Source organism: Sorex fumeus, unplaced genomic scaffold (assembly GCF_029834395.1).
Source record: "Sorex fumeus unplaced genomic scaffold, SorFum_2.1 ptg000128l, whole genome shotgun sequence".
NCBI classification, from domain to species: Eukaryota; Metazoa; Chordata; class Mammalia; order Eulipotyphla; family Soricidae; genus Sorex; species Sorex fumeus.
In genome coordinates, this window is record NW_026606185.1 from 50,997,713 (window position 1) to 51,018,397 (window position 20,685).

Consider the following 20,685-nt stretch of genomic DNA (forward strand, 5'->3'; position numbering starts at 1 on the left):
GTTGTCAGCTGTGTGTGGGTTCCTCTGAGGGGCGCCCAGACTGTTTTCCGAAGCAGCTGCTTCTGCTTTGTTCCCTCCACCAGCCTCCGAGGCTTCTGAGACTCCGGGTCCTGGAAGGTCCCTTTTCCTTCTACGCTCCCAGGATTCTGGGGCGAAACCCAGCGACTGTGGAGTCCACAGGAGGCCCCTTCTGACCTGATGGCTCCTCCTGGTGTCTCGGCGGAGCCTGCAGAAGGCTGTGGGGAAAGTCTCAGTTAATTATCTGCCAGTTAACCACTCAGCCTGCTCCCTGCGGTTGTAACCGGCTGCAGACTGTTCCCGCTGTGTGTGCATAAAGAGGTTATCTGCTGCCTCCACGCTCTGGTGGGTGAAATTAACTGCAGGGATAATGGGAACTAGAGTCTCCACACCCGGTGGGCTAATAAGAGCCGCCCCCAGAACGAGCACCGAGCAGGGGCTCTGCACGAGACATCTGGCAGCCTCGGGGTGCCTGGAGCCAACCCCAAGCCCCATGGGCCCTGGAAAGGGAGGTCCAGAAAAGGAGAGGAGAGGAGGGGAGGGGAGGAATCAGTGAGTGGCCGGGCACAGACTTTGCATGCTGGAGGACCCATTCTAGCCATGGCACTGCACGGTCCCTGAGCACTGAGCCAGGAGTAGCCCCTGAGAACTGCAGGGTGTGGCCCCCGTTGCCCCCTGAAATAACATAAACTCAATCAGATTAAATTCAGCCTCTTGATGTCGTTCCTGGCCGCTTGGGGGTGTGAGAGCAGCGGTGCCCTCGCCGGGTGGGACGGGCAGAACAATGTGCGGACTCCCTGGGCGCTGCTGAAGAAGATGCCCGTGATGCAGGCGCTGTGAGGCGGGAGCACCTGCCCCTGCACTGGCAGCCAGGCCCAGGAGGAGCCACATTCCCAGGGCCCGGGCCACCACTGCAAGGGTCATCCTCTGATGTTGGGGTGTGGGAGATCAAGAGGGTGGTTGCTTTTGTCATACTCTGAGTGCAGGCTGGGTGCTAGTGAGCAGATGTGAGATCCTGGACATGGCATGAGGTGACCAGGATAGGTGAGGGAAGGCAGCCGAGGCGAGGTGAGGTAGGCGAGAGAGGGGAGGCAAGCGAGGTGAGGTGAAGCAGTTGAGGTGAGGTGAGGCGAGGCAGGCGAGGTGAGGTGAGGCAGGCGAGGCGAATGAAGTGAGGTAGGTAAGGTGAGGTGAGGCAGGCAAGGTAAGGTGAGGCAGATGAAGTGAAGTGAGGCAAGTGAGGTAAGGCAGGTGAGGTGAAGTGAGGCAGGTGAGGTGAGGCTGGTGTCGTGAGGAGAAACAGGTGAAGTGAAGTGAGGCAGGCGAGGTGAGGTGGGACAGGTGAGGTGGAGTGAGGCAGGTGGGGTGAGGCTGGTGAGGTGAAGTGAGGCAGGTGCTGTGAGGCAGGTGAGGTGAGGCAGGCAAGGTGAAGTGAGGCAGGTGAGGTGAGGCTGGTGAGGCGAGGAGAGACAGGTGAGGTGAAGTGAGGCAGGTGAGGTGAGGCTGGTGAGGTGAAGTGAAGCAGGTGAGGTGAGGCAGGTGAGGTGAGGTGAAGTGAGGCAGGTGCTGTGAGGCAGGTGAGGTGAGGCAGGCAAGGTGAAGTGAGGCTGGTGAGGTGAGGCTGGTGAGGTGAGACTGGTGAGGTGAGGAGAGACAGGTGAGGTGAAGTAAGGCAGGTGAGGTGAGGCAGGTGAGTTGAAGTGAGACAGGTGAGGTGAGGTGAGGTGAGGTGAGGTGAGACAGGTGAGGTGAAGTGAAGCAGGCGAGGTGGGGTGAAGCAGGCAAGGTGAAATGAGGCAGGAAAGGTGAGGTGAGGTAGGTGAGGTGAGGCCATCCCCTGCCACCATCTGATCGGCAACTGTGGCCACGCAGTTAACATGGTGCTGTGAGCATATGAGGCACCCAGACCCCTCGTGAACCCTCATTTTCTTCTCTAGGGGCCCCTGATCCCCCCAGGTGGTGGGTCTCACTCACTACCAGCGCCTTTGCTTGAAGCACCCATGTGGGTGTGGTGGTGACCCCAGGCTTCCTCAGAGGATTATGGTGTCACCCTAGAGAGGGTCTGAGCAGAGCTGCCCCCCACTTCCATTTCCTGCAGCCCCCTGGGGCTGCCTGCTGGGGTGCTGGGAGCCCCAGAAAAGCTCTCGGGACCTTGCTTCCCTGCAGCTGCTCCTGCTAGCCTCCGGGACAGCCTCTGTGTCATGCGGACACTCTGACGTGGACGTGCTGGGGACCCACAGCTGCCATCACCGGCCCAGATCCGCTCCTGAAGGAGCATTAAAAAAAGAATTTAATGCTCAAGGAGCATTCAAAAAGAAAAAGAAAAAAAAGAAAGAAAACATAAATGTTGAATCTTTCCAGAGATAGCACTGTTCTCCCATTGTTCATTGATTTGCTCGAGCGGGCACCAGTAACATCTCCATTGTGAGATTTGTTGTTACTGTGTTTGGCATATCAAACACATCACGGGGAGCTTGCCAGCCTCTGCTGTGCGGGTGGGATACTCTTGGTAGCTTGCTCTTCAAGAGGGGCGGAGGAATCGAACCTGGGTCAGCCGCATGCAAGGCCCTTCCCCTATGCTATCGTTCCAGCCCTTTCCAGAGATAAAGAGTGAAGATGGGAATATACACTGAATGAGCAATTATTTCTAATCGTGTGGCATATGTTTCTTTCCATTTTTCTCATTTCCCCTTTTCCAAAGTGCACTTGAGAGACTCGGAACATATTTTATAACTAAATTTTTTTGTTGGTCTTTTTTTTTTTTTTTTACTTTTTATTAGTGATACACCATGAGGTACAGTTGTAGACTTACAAATTTTTGTGCTTGGGTTTCAGTTATACAATGATCGAGTACCCATCCCTCCACCAGTGCCCATTTCCCTCCACCATGGATCCCAGTATCCCTCCCACCCCCCATCCCCCCATCCCACCCTGCCTCTGTGGCAGGGCCTTCCCTTTTGTTCTCTTTTTCCTTTTGGGTGCTGTGATTTACAAGAGAGGCATTGAGTGACAATAATGTTTGGTCTGTAGTCTACTTTCAGCATGCTTCTCCCCTCCTGGGAGGATCCTTCCAGCACCCTTTATTTGGTGCTTCCTTCTCTATCATCTGAGCTACCTTTTCCCCTAGCATGTGTGGCTGGCCTTTGGGTCACACCTGGCGATGCTCAGGGGTTCCTCCTAGCTCTGCACTCAGGAATTACACCTGGCGGTGCTCCGGGGACACTATGGAGTGCCAGGTTGGCCACATGCAAGGCAAATGCCCTACCTGCTGTGCTATCACTCCGGTCCCCGCTCCCCTTTTAAATTTTTTGGTGACTAAACTTTTATTAGAGATACAAAAAAGACTTCATGGAGCATTATGAGGGCTGTGGGGAGGGCCGGGGCGTCCGAGGTTTGAGCAGACGAGTCAGCTGAGCTGGGGCTTTTCTGTGCGAATCTGGACCCGCTGTTTCGCTCCTCTTCCCTGTCCTGGGTGGCGTCCATGCTCCTGCCTCTGAGTCGCGAGGGGTGGTGGCCGCAGGGCTGCCCGGGGCCCCTTCGTGGGAGACGCGGGGAGGCTGAGACGCATCCGGGGTGGCCTTCAGGGTGGTGGGGCATCCCTCCGTCCGCTCCGCGTCTCACGGGTCCCTGCCTCTGCCCCACAGCCCGCCGCCCCGAGCCGAGGATGGAGAACTCGTCGGCGGCCTCGGCCTCGTCCGAGGCGGGCAGCAGCCGCTCCCAGGAGATCGAGGAGCTGGAGCGCTTCATCGACAGCTACGTGCTGGAGTACCAGGTGCAGGGGCTGCTCAGTGACAAGACCGAGGGCGGCGAGGGCGAGAAGCCGCCCCCACCCCTCTCCCAGGTGAGCCCAAGGGAAGGGGCGGACACGGGGTCCTCAGCCTGGGTGACAGAGGTCCTGTCCACCCCTGCCCCCCTCTGCTCCTGGAGCAACCAACCTGTGTGTGGAGGCACTGTTTCCCTCCCTGGCAAAGAAGAATGTTCTAGAACCTGGCTTCTCTTACGCGCCCTGGGTAGTGTCCGCAGATGCAGGGGTGGGGAGGGGGGCGTGAGAACATTGACAGCATTAAAAGTGTTTCTCTGGGGCTGGCGCGATAGCACAGCGGGGAGGGCGTTTGCCTTGCACGCGGCCGACCCGGGTTCGATCCTTGGCATCCCATAGGGTCCCCCGAACGAACACCGCCAGGGGTAATTCCTGAGTGCAGAGCTAGGAGTAACCCCTGTGCATCGTTGAGTGTGACACCCCCCCCCCAAAAATGAAAGTGTTTCTGGACATGCAGTGCTCCCCCCCCAGATTCATTCTGAATCAGGCCTGGGAGGTGCCCCTCTGGGCTGGAGCCCCTGCTTTGCAGCCCAGACCCCATACCGCATACTCGAGCACTGAGCCGGGAGTCACTCCCCACACCTCAGGCTGGGGCCAGGTCTATGCAGAAATTCATTCCGAGCCCTTCGCGTTATGTGTGGGGTTAGAGAGGTTGTGTCCCTGAGGTGCGAAGGGCCACAAGTGGAGAAAGTCAAAGTCACCCCTCCTGGCAGGCACTGGGCACCTGAGTTCCCTCCCCCACCATGTGCTCGTGGCCGAGCCCACCCAGCGGGGGCAGTTCCTTGGGTCGCAGTTGCCAGCAGCCAAAGAACTGGACGCACGGCGGGCTGTGTATCCGGCCAGCTCTGGGGAAGGTCCAAGGCTCAGCCTGTCCCCCAGGAGTGTGTGGCCTTGGGTGGACGGGTCCTCGGAGGACGGGGAGGCCAAGATCCAGGAGGGGCCTGTGCTGTGGAGGGGGTGAAGCCGCCAGGCCGGCAGCCACTCACCTCGTCTTTGTCGACCCCATGTGGGACCCCGCCGCGGGTCTGGCTGCCGTGGCCTTGGGCAGCCTGTGACCCGGGGCTGCCTGTGGCCTGGGGCGAACCCTCCAGTGGTCTGCGCTGCTGCCTGGCCAGGCTGGGGGCGGGGGGGGGGGGGGTAAAGGTGGAAGCAGGTGTAGAAGCTGTGAGGAGCAGGGAGACAGCGGCTGGGCGTCTTCTCTCGTGTTCGAGTGCTGGGTCCAGGAGCCCCTCAGGTCTTCTACCCTGCCCAGCCGGGGCGAGTCCCACAGGCAGAGGGACCCCTCGGGAGCTGGGGTGGGGCAGAAAAGCCGAGTACACAGAACAGAATGAGTGGGCAGAAAGCCGGCCCCACGTTTGCCAGCACCTGTGACTTTTTTTTGTGGGGGGGAGGGGAGGAATCACACCGAGCAGTGCTCAGGGGTCACTCCTGGCTCTGCACTCAGGAATTACTCCTGGGGGTGCTCAGGGGACCACATGGGATGCTGGGAATCGAACCCGGGTTGCCCACGTGCAAGGCAAATATCCCTACCTGCTGTGCTATCGCTCCAGCCCCGCACCTGTGACTTTTCTGGGCCCCTCGACCCACAGTCCCCCACGAGGGACCCTGTGTCCCATGCGGGCCAGACCACAGGAAACTGCAAGAGAGCGAGTGTCGCTCTGAAGCTTCCCTCCGAGACACTGGAATGACAGGAAAGTCCCTGCCATCTCCCCTTCTCTCAGCAGTGCAGGGTGGACAAGGAGCCCCGGCCCCGTGCCCGCCTGACAGGTCTGCCCGTGGGAGACAAGGTCTCATGGACAGTGGGCAGGAAGGGCGAGGGGCTGGCTCAGAGACTGAGGGGACAATGGGTCTTCATGTGATGGGGGGCTCAGGCCTCCCCTGACACCACGGCCCCGATACCCACAACCCCGATACCCACAACCCGATACCAACAACCCGATACCCACAATTCTGACACCCACAACCCTGATCCACACAACTCCGATACCCACAACTTGATACCCACAACCCGATACCAACAACCCCGATACCCAAAACCCCAATATCCACAACCCCAATACCCACAACTTTGATACCCACAACCCTGATACCCACAACCCCAATACCCACAACCCGATACCCACAACCCCGATACCCACAACCCGATACCCACAACCCCGATACCCACAATTCTGACACCCACAACCCTGATCCACACAACTCCGATACCCACAACTTGATACCCACAACCCGATACCAACAACCCCGATACCCACAACCCCAATACCCACAACTTTGATACCCACAACTCTGATACCCACAACCCCAATACCCACAACCGATACCCACAACCCGATACCCACAACCCCGATACCCACAACCCGATAACCACAACCCGATACCCACAACCCGATGCCCACAACCCTGATACCCACAACAGGATACCCACAACCCCGATACCCACAACCCGATGCCCACAACCCCGATACCCACAAAGCGATAGCCACAACCCGATACCCACAACTCCGATACCCACAACCCGATACCAAAACTCCGATGCCCACAACCGCGATGCCCACAATTCCGATACCCACAACCCGATAGCCACAACCCCGATAGCCACAACCCGATACCCACAACCCGATACCCACAACCTCGATACCCACAACCCTGATATCCACAATTCCAACACCCACAACCCTGATACCAACAACCCCAATACCCACGACCCGATACCCACAACCTTGATACTCACAACCCGATACCCACAACCCCGATACCCACAATTCCGAAAATCACAACCATGATACCTAAACACCAATACCCACAACCCCGTTACCCACAACCTTGATACCCACAATCTCGATACCCACAATTCCGACACCAACAAACCTGATACCTACAACCCCGATACCCATAACCCTGATAACCACAACCCAATACCCACAATTCCCACACCCACAACCCTGATACCTACAATCCCGATACCCACAACCCCGATACCCATAACCCAATACCCACAACCCCGATACCCACAACTCGATACCCACAACCTGATACCCACAACTCTAATACTCACAACCCAATACCCACAACTCCGATACCCACAACCCTGATATCCACAACACCGATACCCACAACCCCGATACCCACAACCCCAGTACCCACAATTCCAACTCCAATACCCACCACTTTTATACCCACAACCCTGATACCCACACCCCGATACTCACAACCTCGATACCCATAACCCGATACCCACAACCCCGATACCCACAACCCCTATGCCCATAACCCTGAAACCCACAACCCGATACCCACAACCCGATACCCACAACCCGATACCTACAAATCCAATACCCACACCCCGATACCCACAACTCCAATACCCACAACCCGATACCTACAAATCCAATACCCACACCCCGATACCCACAACTCCGATACCCACAACCCCGATACCCACAATTCCGATACCCACACCCCGATACCCACAACTCCGATACCCACAACCCCGACACCCACAATTCCGATACCCACAACCCGATACCCACAACTCCGATACACACAACCCTGATTCCCACAACCCTGATACCCACAACCCCGATACCCACAACCCTGATATCCACAACCCCGATACCCAAAACCCCGATACCCACAACCCCAGTACCCACAACTCCAACTCCAATACCCACCACTTTTATACCCACAACCCTGATACCCACACCCCGATACCCACAACCTCGATACCCATAACCCGATACCCACAACCCCTGTGCCCATAACCCCGAAACCTACAACCCGATACCCACAACCCGATACCCACAACTCCAATACCCACACCCCAATATCCACAACTCCGATACCCACAACCCCGATACCCACAATTCCAATACCCACAACCCGATACCCACAACTCCGATACACACAACCCTGATTCCCACAACCCGATACCCACAACCCCGATACCCACAACCCTAATACTCACAACCCTGATGCCCAGAACCCCGAAACCCACAACCCTGATACTCACAACCCCGATACCCACAACCCCGATACCCACAACCCTGATACCCACAACCCTGAAACCCACAACCCTGATATCCACAACCCCGATACCCACAACCCTGATACCCACAATTCCGACACCCACAACCCTGATACCAACAACCCTGATGCCCACGACCCGATACCCACAACCTTGATACTCACAACCCGATACCCAGCACCTGATACCCACAACCCTGATACCCACAACCCTGATATCCACAACCCCAACCCCGATAGCCACAACTCGATACCCACAACCCCGATACCGACAACCCTGATATCCACAACCCCGATACCCACAATTCCGACACCCACAACCCTGATACCCACAATTCTGACACCCACGACCCTGATACCAACAACCCCGATACCCACGACCCTATACCCACAACCTCGATACCCAAAACCCGATACCCACAACCCGATACCCACAACCCCGATACCAACAACCCGATACCCACAACCCAATACCCACAACTCCGATACCCACAACTCCGATACCCACAACCCCGATACCCACAACCCCGCTATCCACAACCCCGATACCCACAACCCAATACCCACAACCCGATACAAACAACCCGATACCCACAACTCCGATACCCACAACCCAATACCCACAACTCCGATACCCACAACCCGATACCCACAACTCCGATACACACAACCCTGATTCTCACAACCCGATACCCACAACCCCGATACCCACAACACCGATACCCACAATTCCGATACACACAACCCTGATACCCACAACCCCGATACCCACAAACCTGATATCCACAACCCCGATACCCACAACCCTGATACCCACAACCCCAATACCCACAACCCTGATATCCAAAACCCTGATACCCACAACCCTGATACCCACAACCCCGATACCCACAACCCTGATATGCACAACCCCGATACCCACAACCCTGATATGCACAACCCCGATACCCACAACCCTGATACCCACAACCCCGATACCCACAACCCTGATATCCACAACCCCGATACTCACAACCCTGATACCCACAATTCCGACACTCACAACCGTGATACCCACAACCCCGATACCCACGACCCTGATATGCACAACCCCGATACCCACGACCCTGATATGCACAACCCCGATACCCACAACCCTGATACCCACAACCCCAATACCCACAACCCTGATATGCACAACCCTGATACTCACAACCCTGATAACCACAATTCCGACACCCACAACCCCGATACCCACAACCCCGATACACACAATCCCGATACCCACAACCCCGATACCCACAACCCCGATACCCACAAACCGATACCAACAACCCCGATACCCACAACCCCAATACCCACATCTCCAACCCTAATACCCACAACTTTGATACCCAGAACCCTGATACCCACAACTCCAATGCCTATAACCCAGATACCCACAACCCCGATACCCACAACCCAGATACCAACAACCCCAATACCAACAACCCCGATACCCACGACCCGATACCCACAACCTTGATACTCACAACCCGATACCCAACACCCGATACCCACAACCCCGATACCCACAACCCTGATATCCACAACCCTGATACCCACAATTCCGACACCCACAACCCTGATACCCACAATTCCGACACCCACGACCCTGATACCTACAACCCTGATACCCACAACCCCGATACCCACAACCCCGATACCCACAACCCCGATACCCACAACCTCGATACCCATAACCTGATACCCACAACCCCGATACCCACAACCTCGATACCCATAACCCGATACCCACAACCCGATACCCACAACCCCTATACCCAAAACCCGATACCCACAACCGGAATCCCACAACTCCAATACCCACAACTGCGATACCCACAAGTCCGATACCCACAATTCCGAAACCCACAACCCTGATACCTAAACACCAATATCCACAACCCCTTTACCCACAACCTCGATACCCACAATCTTGATACCCACAATTCCGACACCCACAAACCTGATACCTACAACCCCGATACCCACAACCCTGGTACACACAACCCGATACCCACAATTCCGACACCCACAACCCTGATACCCACAATTCCGACACCCACGACCCTGATACCTACAACCCTGATACCCACAACCCCGATACCCACAACCCCGATACCCACAACCCCGATACCCACAACCTCGATACCCATAACCTGATACCCACAACCCCGATACCCACAACCTCGATACCCATAACCCGATACCCACAACCCGATACCCACAACCCCTATACCCAAAACCCGATACCCACAACCGGAATCCCACAACTCCAATACCCACAACTGCGATACCCACAAGTCCGATACCCACAATTCCGAAACCCACAACCCTGATACCTAAACACCAATATCCACAACCCCTTTACCCACAACCTCGATACCCACAATCTTGATACCCACAATTCCGACACCCACAAACCTGATACCTACAACCCCGATACCCACAACCCTGGTACACACAACCCGATACCCACAATTCCGATATCCACAACCCTGATACCCATAATTCCAACACCCACAACCCTCATACCTACAACCCCGATACCCACAACCCGATGCCCACAATTTGATACCCACAATTCTGACACCCACAACCCCGATACCCACAGCCTGATACCCACAACCCTGATACCCACAACTTTGATACCCACAACTCTGATACCCACAACCCCAATACCCAAAACCGATACCCACAACCCGATACCCACAACCCCGATACCCACAACCCGATAACCACAACCCGATACCCACAACCCGATGCCCACAACCCCGATACCCACAACAGGATGCCCACAAGCCCGATACCCACAACCCAATGTCCACAACCCCAATACCCACAACCCCAATACCCACATCTCCAACCCTAATACCCACAACTTTGATACCCACAATCCTGATACCCACAACTCCAATGCCTATAACCCTGATACCCACAACCCCGATACCCAAAACCCCGATACCCACAACCCCGATACTCACAACCCGATACCCACAACTCCGATACTCCGATACCCACAACCCCGATACCCACAATTCCGACACCCACAACCCTGACACCTACAACCCCGATACCAACAATCCTGATAACCACAACCTGATACCCACAACCCGATACCCACAACCCCAATACCCACTATTCCGACACCCACAACCCTGATACCCACAACCCCTATACCCACGACCCCAATACCCACAACCCCGATACCCACAATTCCGACACCCACAACCCTGATACCTACAACCCCGATACCCACAACCCCTATACCCATAACCGCGATACCAACAACCCAATACCCACTACCCCGATACCCACAACCCAATACCCACAATCCGATACCCACAACCCCGATACCCTCAACCCGATACCCACAACTCCGATACTGACAACCCCGATATCCACAACCCCATACCCACAACCCCAATACCCACAACCCAATACCCATAACCCGATACCCACAACTCCAATACCAACAACCCGATACCCACAACCCGATACGCACAACCCCAATACCCACAACCCAATACCCATAACCCAATACCCACAACTCCAATACCCACAACCTGATACCCACAACCCGATACCCACAACCCCGATACCCACAATTCCGACACACACAACCCTGATATCCACAACCCCGATACCCACTACCCCGATACCCACAACCCAATACCAACAATCCCGATACCCACAAACCCAATTCCCACAACCCGATACCCACAACCCCGATACCCACAATTCTGACACCCACAACTCTGATACACACAATTCCGATACCCAAAACTCGATACCCACAACCCGACACCAACAACCCCGATACCCACAACCCCAATACCCACAACTCCAACCCCAATACCCACAACTTTGATACCCACAACCCTGATATCCACAACCAATACCCACAACCCGATACCCACAACCCCGATACCCACAACCCGATACCGACAACCCGATACCCACAACCCGATACCCACAACTCCAATACCCACCACCCGATATCCACAAACCCGATACCCACAATTCCGATACCCACAGCCACGATACCCACAATTCTGACACCCACAACCCTGATACCAACAAGCCCGATGCCCACAATTCCGACACCCACAACCCTGAAACCTACAACCCCGATACCCAGAGTCCCAATACCCACAACCCGATACACACAACCCCGATACCCACAACACGATACCCACAATCCCTATACACAAAGCCCGATACCCATGACCCCGATACCCACAACCCGATACCCAACACCCGATACCCACAGCTCTGATACCCCCAACTCCGATACCCACAACCACGATACCCACAATTCTGACACCCACAACCCTGATACCTACAACCCCGATACCCACAAACCGATGCCCACAACTCGATACACACAACCTGGTACCCACAACTCCAATACTCACAACCCTATACCCACAACCCCGATACCCATAACCCTGATATCCAAAACCCCAATACCCTAAACCTGATACCCACAACCCGATACCCACAACCCCGATAACCAAAACCCCTATACCCACAATTCTGACACCCACAAACCTGATACCTAGAATCCTGATACCCACAACCCAGATACCCACAACCCCGATACCAACAACCCCAATACCCACGACCCGATACCCACAATCTTGATACTCACAATCTGATACCCAACACCCGATACCCACAACCCTGATATCCACAACCCCGATAGCCACAACTCGATACCCACAACCCCATACCCACAACACTGATATCCACAACCCCTATACCCACAATTCCAACACCCAAAACCCTGATACCCACAATTCCGACACCCACAACCCTGATACCTACAACCCCCATACCCAAAACCCCTATACCCACAACCCGATTCCCACAACCCGATACCCACAACTCCAATACCCACAACTCCGATACCCACAACCCCGATACCCACAATTCCGAAACCCACAACCCTGATACCTAAACACCAATACCCACAACCCCGTTACCCACAACCTCGATACCCGCAACCTCGATACCCACAATTCTGACACCCACAAACCTGATACCCACAACCCCGATACCCACAACCCGATACCCACAGCCCCAATACCCACAACCCCAGTACCCACAATTCCGACACCCACAATTCCGATACCCACAACCCCGATACCCACAACCCTAATAACCAAAACCCCGATACCCACAATTCCGACACCCACAACCCTGATACCTAGAACCCTGATACCCACAACCCAGATACCCACAACCCCGATACCCACAACCCCTATACCCTCAACCCCAATACCCACATCTCCAACCCTAATACCCACAACTCCGATACCCACAACTCAATACCCACAACCCGATACCAACAACCCCGATACCCACAACCCCGATACCCACAAACGATACCCACAACCCGATACCCACAACCCCGATACCCACAACCCGATACCCACAACTCCAATACCCACCACCCGATACCCACAACCCCAATACCCACAATTCTGACACCCACAACCCTGATACCTAGAACCCTGATACCCACAACCCCGATACCCACAACCGATACCCACAACCCGATACCCACAACCCCGATACCCACAACCCGATACCCACAACCCGATACCCACAACTCCAATACCCACCACCCGATACCCACAACCCCAATACCCACAATTCCGACACCCACAACCCTGATACCTAGAACCCTGAAACCCACAACCCTGATACCCACAACCCCGATACCCACAACCCCAATACCCACAACTCCAACCCCTATACCCACAACTTTGATACCCACAACCCTGATACCCACAACTCCAATGCCTATAACCCTGATACCCACAACCCCGATACCCAAACCCCGATACCCACAATCTGATACCCACAACCCAGTACCCACCACCCCAATACCCATAACCCCGATACCCAGAACCCCTATACCCACAGCGCCTATACCCACAACCCGATACCCACAACCCCGATACCCACAATCCCGATACCCACAACCCAATACCCACAACCCGATACCCACAACTCCGACCGCCACAACCCTGATACCCACAATTCCGACACCCACAAACCTGATACCTACAACCCCGATACCCACAACCCTGGTACACACAACCCGATACCCACAATTCCGATACCCACAACCCCGGTACCCATAATTACGACACCCACAACCCTGATACCTACAACCCTGATATCCACAACCCGATACCCACAATTTTGATACCCATAATTTTGACACCCACAATCCTGATACCTACAACTCCATTACCCACAACCCCGATACCCACAACCCCAATACCCACAACCCTGATACCCACAACCCTGTTACCCACAACCCCGATACCCACAACCCTGATACCCACAACCCTGATACCCACAACCTGATACCCACAACCCCGATACCCACAACCTCGATACCCACAATCCGATACCTACAACCCCCAAACCCACAACCCCGGTACCTGCAACCCAATACCCACAAGCCTGGTACCCACAACCCAATACCTACAATTCTTATACCCACAACCCCGATACCCACAATTCCCATATCCACAACCCTGATACCTACAACCTCGATACCCACAAACCCTATACCCACAATTTTGATACCCGCAACCCCGATACCCACAATTCTGACACCCACAGCCCCAATACCCACAACTCCAATACCCACATCTCCAACCCTAATACCCACAACTTTGATACCCACAATCCTGATACCCACAACTCCAATGCCTATAACCCTGATACCGACAACCCCGATACTCACAACCCGATACCCACAACCCCGATACCCACAAACCGATACCCCCAACCCCTGTACCCACAACTCCAATACCCACAACCCAATACCCACCACTCGATACCCACTACCCGGTACCCACCACCCCAGTACCCACAACCCGATACCCACAATCCCGATACCCACAAACCAATACCCACAAGTCCTACACCCACAACCCTGATACCCACAATTCTGACACCCACAAACCTGATACCTACAACCCCGATACCCATAACCCCGATACCCACAACCCTGGTACACACAACCCAATACCCACAATTCCGATACCCACAACCCCGGTACCCATAATTACGACACCCACAACCCTGATACCTACAACCCTGATACCCACAACCCGATACCCACAATTTTGATACTTATAATTTCGACACCCACAATCCTGATACCTACAACTCCATTACCCACAACCTCGATACCCACAACCCTGATACCCACAACCCCGTTACCCACAACCCCGATACCCACAACTCTGATACCCAGAACCCCGTTACCCACAACCCCGATACCCACAACCCCGATACCCACAACCCTGATACCCACAACCCCGTTACCCACAACCCCGATACCCACAACCCTGATACCCACAACCCTGTTACCCACAACCCCGATACCCACAACCCTGATACCCACAACCCCGATACCCACAACCCGATACCCACAATTTTGATACCCATAGTTCCGACACCCACAACCCCGATACCCACAACCCTGATACCCACAACCCTGATACCCACAACCCGATACCCACAACCCCGATACCCACAACCTCGATACCCACAATCCGATACCCACAACCCCCAAACCCACAACCCTGGTACCTGCAACCCAATACCCACAACCCTGGTACCCACAACCCGATACCTACAATTCCGATACCCACAACCCCGATACCCACAATTCCCATATCCACAACCCTGATACCTACAACCTCGATACCCACAAACCCTATACCCACAATTTTGATACCCGCAACCCCGATACCCACAATTCTGACACCCACAACCCCAATACCCACAACCCCAATACCCACATCTCCAACCCTAATACCCACAACTTTGATACCCACAACCCTGATACCCACAACTCCAATGCCTATAACCCTGATACCGACAACCCCGATACCCAAAACCCCGATACCCACAACCCTGATACTCACAACCCGATACCCACAACCCCGATACCCACAAACCGATACCCCCAACCCCTGTACCCACAACTCCAATACCCACAACCCAATACCCACCACTCGATACCCACAACCCGGTACCCACCACCCCAGTACCCACAACCCGATACCCACAATCCCGATACCCACAAACCAATACCCACAAGTCCTACACCCACAATTCCCATATCCACAACTCTGATACCTACAACCTCGATACCCACAAACCGTATACCCACAATTTTGATACCCGAACCCCGATACCCACAATTCCGATATGCACAACCCTGATACCTACAACCCCATACCCACAACCCCGATACCCGCAATTCCGACACCCACAACCCTGACACCTACAACCCTGAGATCCACAACCCTGATACCCACAACCCTGATACCCACAATTCCGACACCCACAGACCTGATACCTACAACCCCGATACCCACAACCCTGATACCCACAACCCCGGTACACACAAACCTATACCCATAATTCCGACACTCACAATCCTGATACCTACAACCCCTATACTCACAACCCGATACCCACAATTTTGATACCCACAACCCCGATACCCACAACCCTAATACCCACAAATCTGATACCGACAACCCGATACCCACAACCCCGATACCCACAACCTCCGTACCCACAATCTTATACCCACAACCCTGATACCCACAACCCCGATTCCCACAACCCGATACCCACAACCCTGGTACCCACACCCTGATACCTACAATTCCGATACCCACAACCCTGATACCCATAATTCCGACACCCACAACCCCGATACCCACAACCCCGATACCCACAACCCCGGTACACACAAACCGATACCCACAATTCCGATACCCACCACCCCGATACCCATAATTCCGACATCCACATCCCGATACCCACAACACCGATACCCACAACCCCAATACCCACAACCCCGATACCCACGACACGATACCCACAACCCCGATACCCACAACCCGATACCCACAACTGCAATACCCACAGTTCCGAAACCCACAACCCCAATACCCAAAATTCCGAAACCCACAACCCTGATACCTAATCACCGATACCCAAAACCCAATACCCACAACCACGATACCCACAACCTCGTTACCCACAATTCTGACACACACAACCCTGATACCTACAACCCTGATACCCACTACCCGATACCCCAACCCCGATACCCAGAACCTCGATACCCACAATTCCAACACCCACAACCCTGAAACCTAGAACCCTGATACCCACAACCCCTATACCCACAACCCCAATACCCACAACCCAGATACCCACAACCCGATACCCACAACCCCGATACCCACAACCTGATACCCACAACCCCGATACCCAAAACCCAATATGCAAAACCCGATACCCACAACCTGATACCCACAACCCCGATACCCACAATTCCCACACCCACAACCCTGATACCTACAGCCTCGATACCCACAAACCCTATACCCACAATTTTGATACCCACAATCCCGATACCCACAATTCCGATACCCACAACCCTGATACCTACAACCCCATAGCCACAACCCCGATACCCACAATTCCGACACCCACAACCCTGATACCTACAACCCCATAGCCACAACCCCGATACCCACAATTCCGACACCCACAACACTGACACCTACAACCCTGAAATCCACAACCCTGATACCCACAACCCTGATACCCACAATTCCGACACCCACAAACCTGATACCTACAACCCCAATACCCACAACCCCGATACCCACAATTCCGACACCCACAACCCTGACACCTACAACCCTGAAATCCACAACCCTGATACCCACAACCCTGATACCCACAATTCCGACACCCACAACCCTGATACCTACAACCCCATAGCCACAACCCCGATACCCACAATTCCGACACCCACAACCCTGACACCTACAACCCTGAAATCCACAACCCCGATACCCACAACCCTAGTACACACAAAGCGATACCCACAATTCTGATACCCACCACCCCGATACCCATAATTCCAACACCCACAACACTGATACCTAAACACCGATAACCACAACCCCGATACCCACAACCTCGATACCCACAAACCCTATACCCACAATTTTGATACCCACAACCCCGATACCCACAATTCCGACACCCACAACCCCGATACCTACAACCCCATAACCACAACCCCGATACCCACAATTCTGACACCCACAACCCTGATACCTACAACCCCATACCCACAACCCCGATACCCACAATTCCAACACCCATAACCCTGACACCTACAACCCTGAAATCCACAACCCTGATACCCACAACCCTGATACCCACAACCCTGATACCCACAATTTCGACACCCACAACCCTGATACCTACAACCCCATACCCACAACCCCGATACCCACAATTCCGACACCCACAACCCTGATACCTACAACCCCATAGCCACAACCCCGATACCCACAATTCCGACACCCACAACCCTGATACCTACAACCCCATACCCACAACCCCGATACCCACAATTCCGACACCCACAACCCTGATACCTACAACCCTGAAATCCACAACCCTGATACCCACAACCCTGATACCCACAATTCCGACACCCACAACCCTGATACCTACAACCCCATAGCCACAACCCCGATACCCACAATTCCGACACCCACAACCCTGACACCTACAACCCTGAAATCCACAACCCTGATACCCACAACCCTGATACTCACAATTCCGACACCCACAACCCTGATACCTACAACCCTGAAATCCACAACCCTGATACCCACAACCCCGATACCCACAATTCCGACACCCACAACCCTGACACCTACAACCCTGAAATCCACAACCCTGATACCCACAACCCTGATACCCAGAATTCCGACACCCACAAACCTGAAACCTACAACCCCAATACCCACAACCCCGATACCCACAACCCCAGTACACACAAAGCGATACCCACAATTCTGATACCCACCACCCCGATACCCATAATTCCAACACCCACAACCCTGATACCTAAACACCGATAACCACAACCCTGATACCTAAACACCGATAACCACAACCCCAATACCCACAACCTCGATACCCACAATTCCGACACACACAACCCTGATACCTACAACCCCAATACCCACAACCCTGATACCCACAACCCCGATACCCACAACCCGATACCCACAACCCCAATACCCAGAACCTCGATACCCACAATTTCGACACCCACAACCCTGATACCTAGAACCCTGATACCCACAACCCCTATACACACAATCCGATACCCACAACCCCGATACCCACAACCCGATACCCACAACCGTGATACCCACAATTCCGACACCCACAAACCTGATACCTACAACTCCAATACCCACAACTCCAATACCCACAACCCCGGTACACACAAATCGATACCCACAACCCTGATACCCACAACCTGATACCCACAACCCTGGTACACACAACCCGATACCTACAATTCCGATACCCACAACCCCGATACCCACAATTCCCACACCCACAACCCTGATACCTACAACCTCGATACCCACAAACCCTATACCCACAATTTTGATACCCGCAACCCTGATACCCACAATTCCGATACCCACAACCCTGATACCTACAACCCCATATCCACAACCCCAATACCCACAATTCCGACACTCACAACCCTGATACCTACAACCCTGAAATCCACAACCCCGATACCCACAACCCTGTTACCCACAATTCTGACACCCACAAACCTGATACCTACAACCCCGATACCCACAACCCCGATACCCACAACCCCGGTACACACAACCCGATACCCACAATTCCGATACCCACAACCCCGATACCCATAATTTCGACACCCACAACCCTTATACCTACAACCCCAATACCCACAACCCAATACCCACAATCTTGATACCTACAATTCCGACACCCACAACCCTGATACCTACAACCCCGATACCCACAACCCAATACCCACAATCTTGATACCTACAATTCCGACACCCACAACCCTGATACCTTCAACCCCGATACCCACAACCCCGATACCCACAACCCGATACCCACAACCCCGGTACCCACAACCCGATACCTACAATTCCGATACCCACAACCCCAATACCCACAATTCCCACACCCACCACCCTGACACCTACAACCCTGAAATCCACAACCCCGATACCCACAACCCTGATACCCACAACTCCAATACACACAACCCTGATACCCATAACCCCAATACCCACAATCTGATACCCACAACCCCGATACCCACAACCCCAATACCCACAACTGCAACACTAATACCCACAACTTTGATACCCACAACCCTGATACCCACAACTCCAATGCCTATAACCCTGATACCCACAACCCCGATACCCACAACTCTGATACCCACAGCCCCGATACCCACAACTCCGTTACCTACAACCCCGATACTCACAACCCCGATACCCACAATTCCAATCTCGATACCCACAACTTTGATACCCACAACTCTGATACCCACAATTCCGACACCCACAACCCCGCTACCCACAACTCCAATACACACAACTCCGTATTCACACAACCCTGATACCCATAACCCCAATACCCACAATCTCATACCCACAACCTCGATACCCACAACCCCAATACCCACAACTCCAACCCTGATACCCACAACTCTGATACTCACAACTCTGATACCCACAACCCCGATACCCACAACCCCGATACACACAACCCGGATACCCACAACCTCGATACCCGCAATCTGATACCCACATCCCTGATACCCACAACCCTGATGCCCAAATCACTGACATCTACAA

The 20,685-nt window shown here is 54.1% G+C and overlaps 1 protein-coding gene across 1 annotated transcript in view; it reads left to right on the top strand.

The window, feature by feature from the left end:
- Nucleotides 1-3,662: 3,662 nt before the first annotated feature.
- CTIF (cap binding complex dependent translation initiation factor) overlaps nt 3,663-20,685 on the top strand; it is a 159,976-nt gene continuing 142,953 nt past the window's right edge. Inside the window, exon 1 of the mRNA XM_056137942.1 lies at nt 3,663-3,859. Within this exon, the coding sequence (XP_055993917.1) occupies nt 3,683-3,859 (177 nt within the window). The 5' untranslated portion in view covers nt 3,663-3,682. The remainder of the gene's footprint in view (nt 3,860-20,685) is intronic.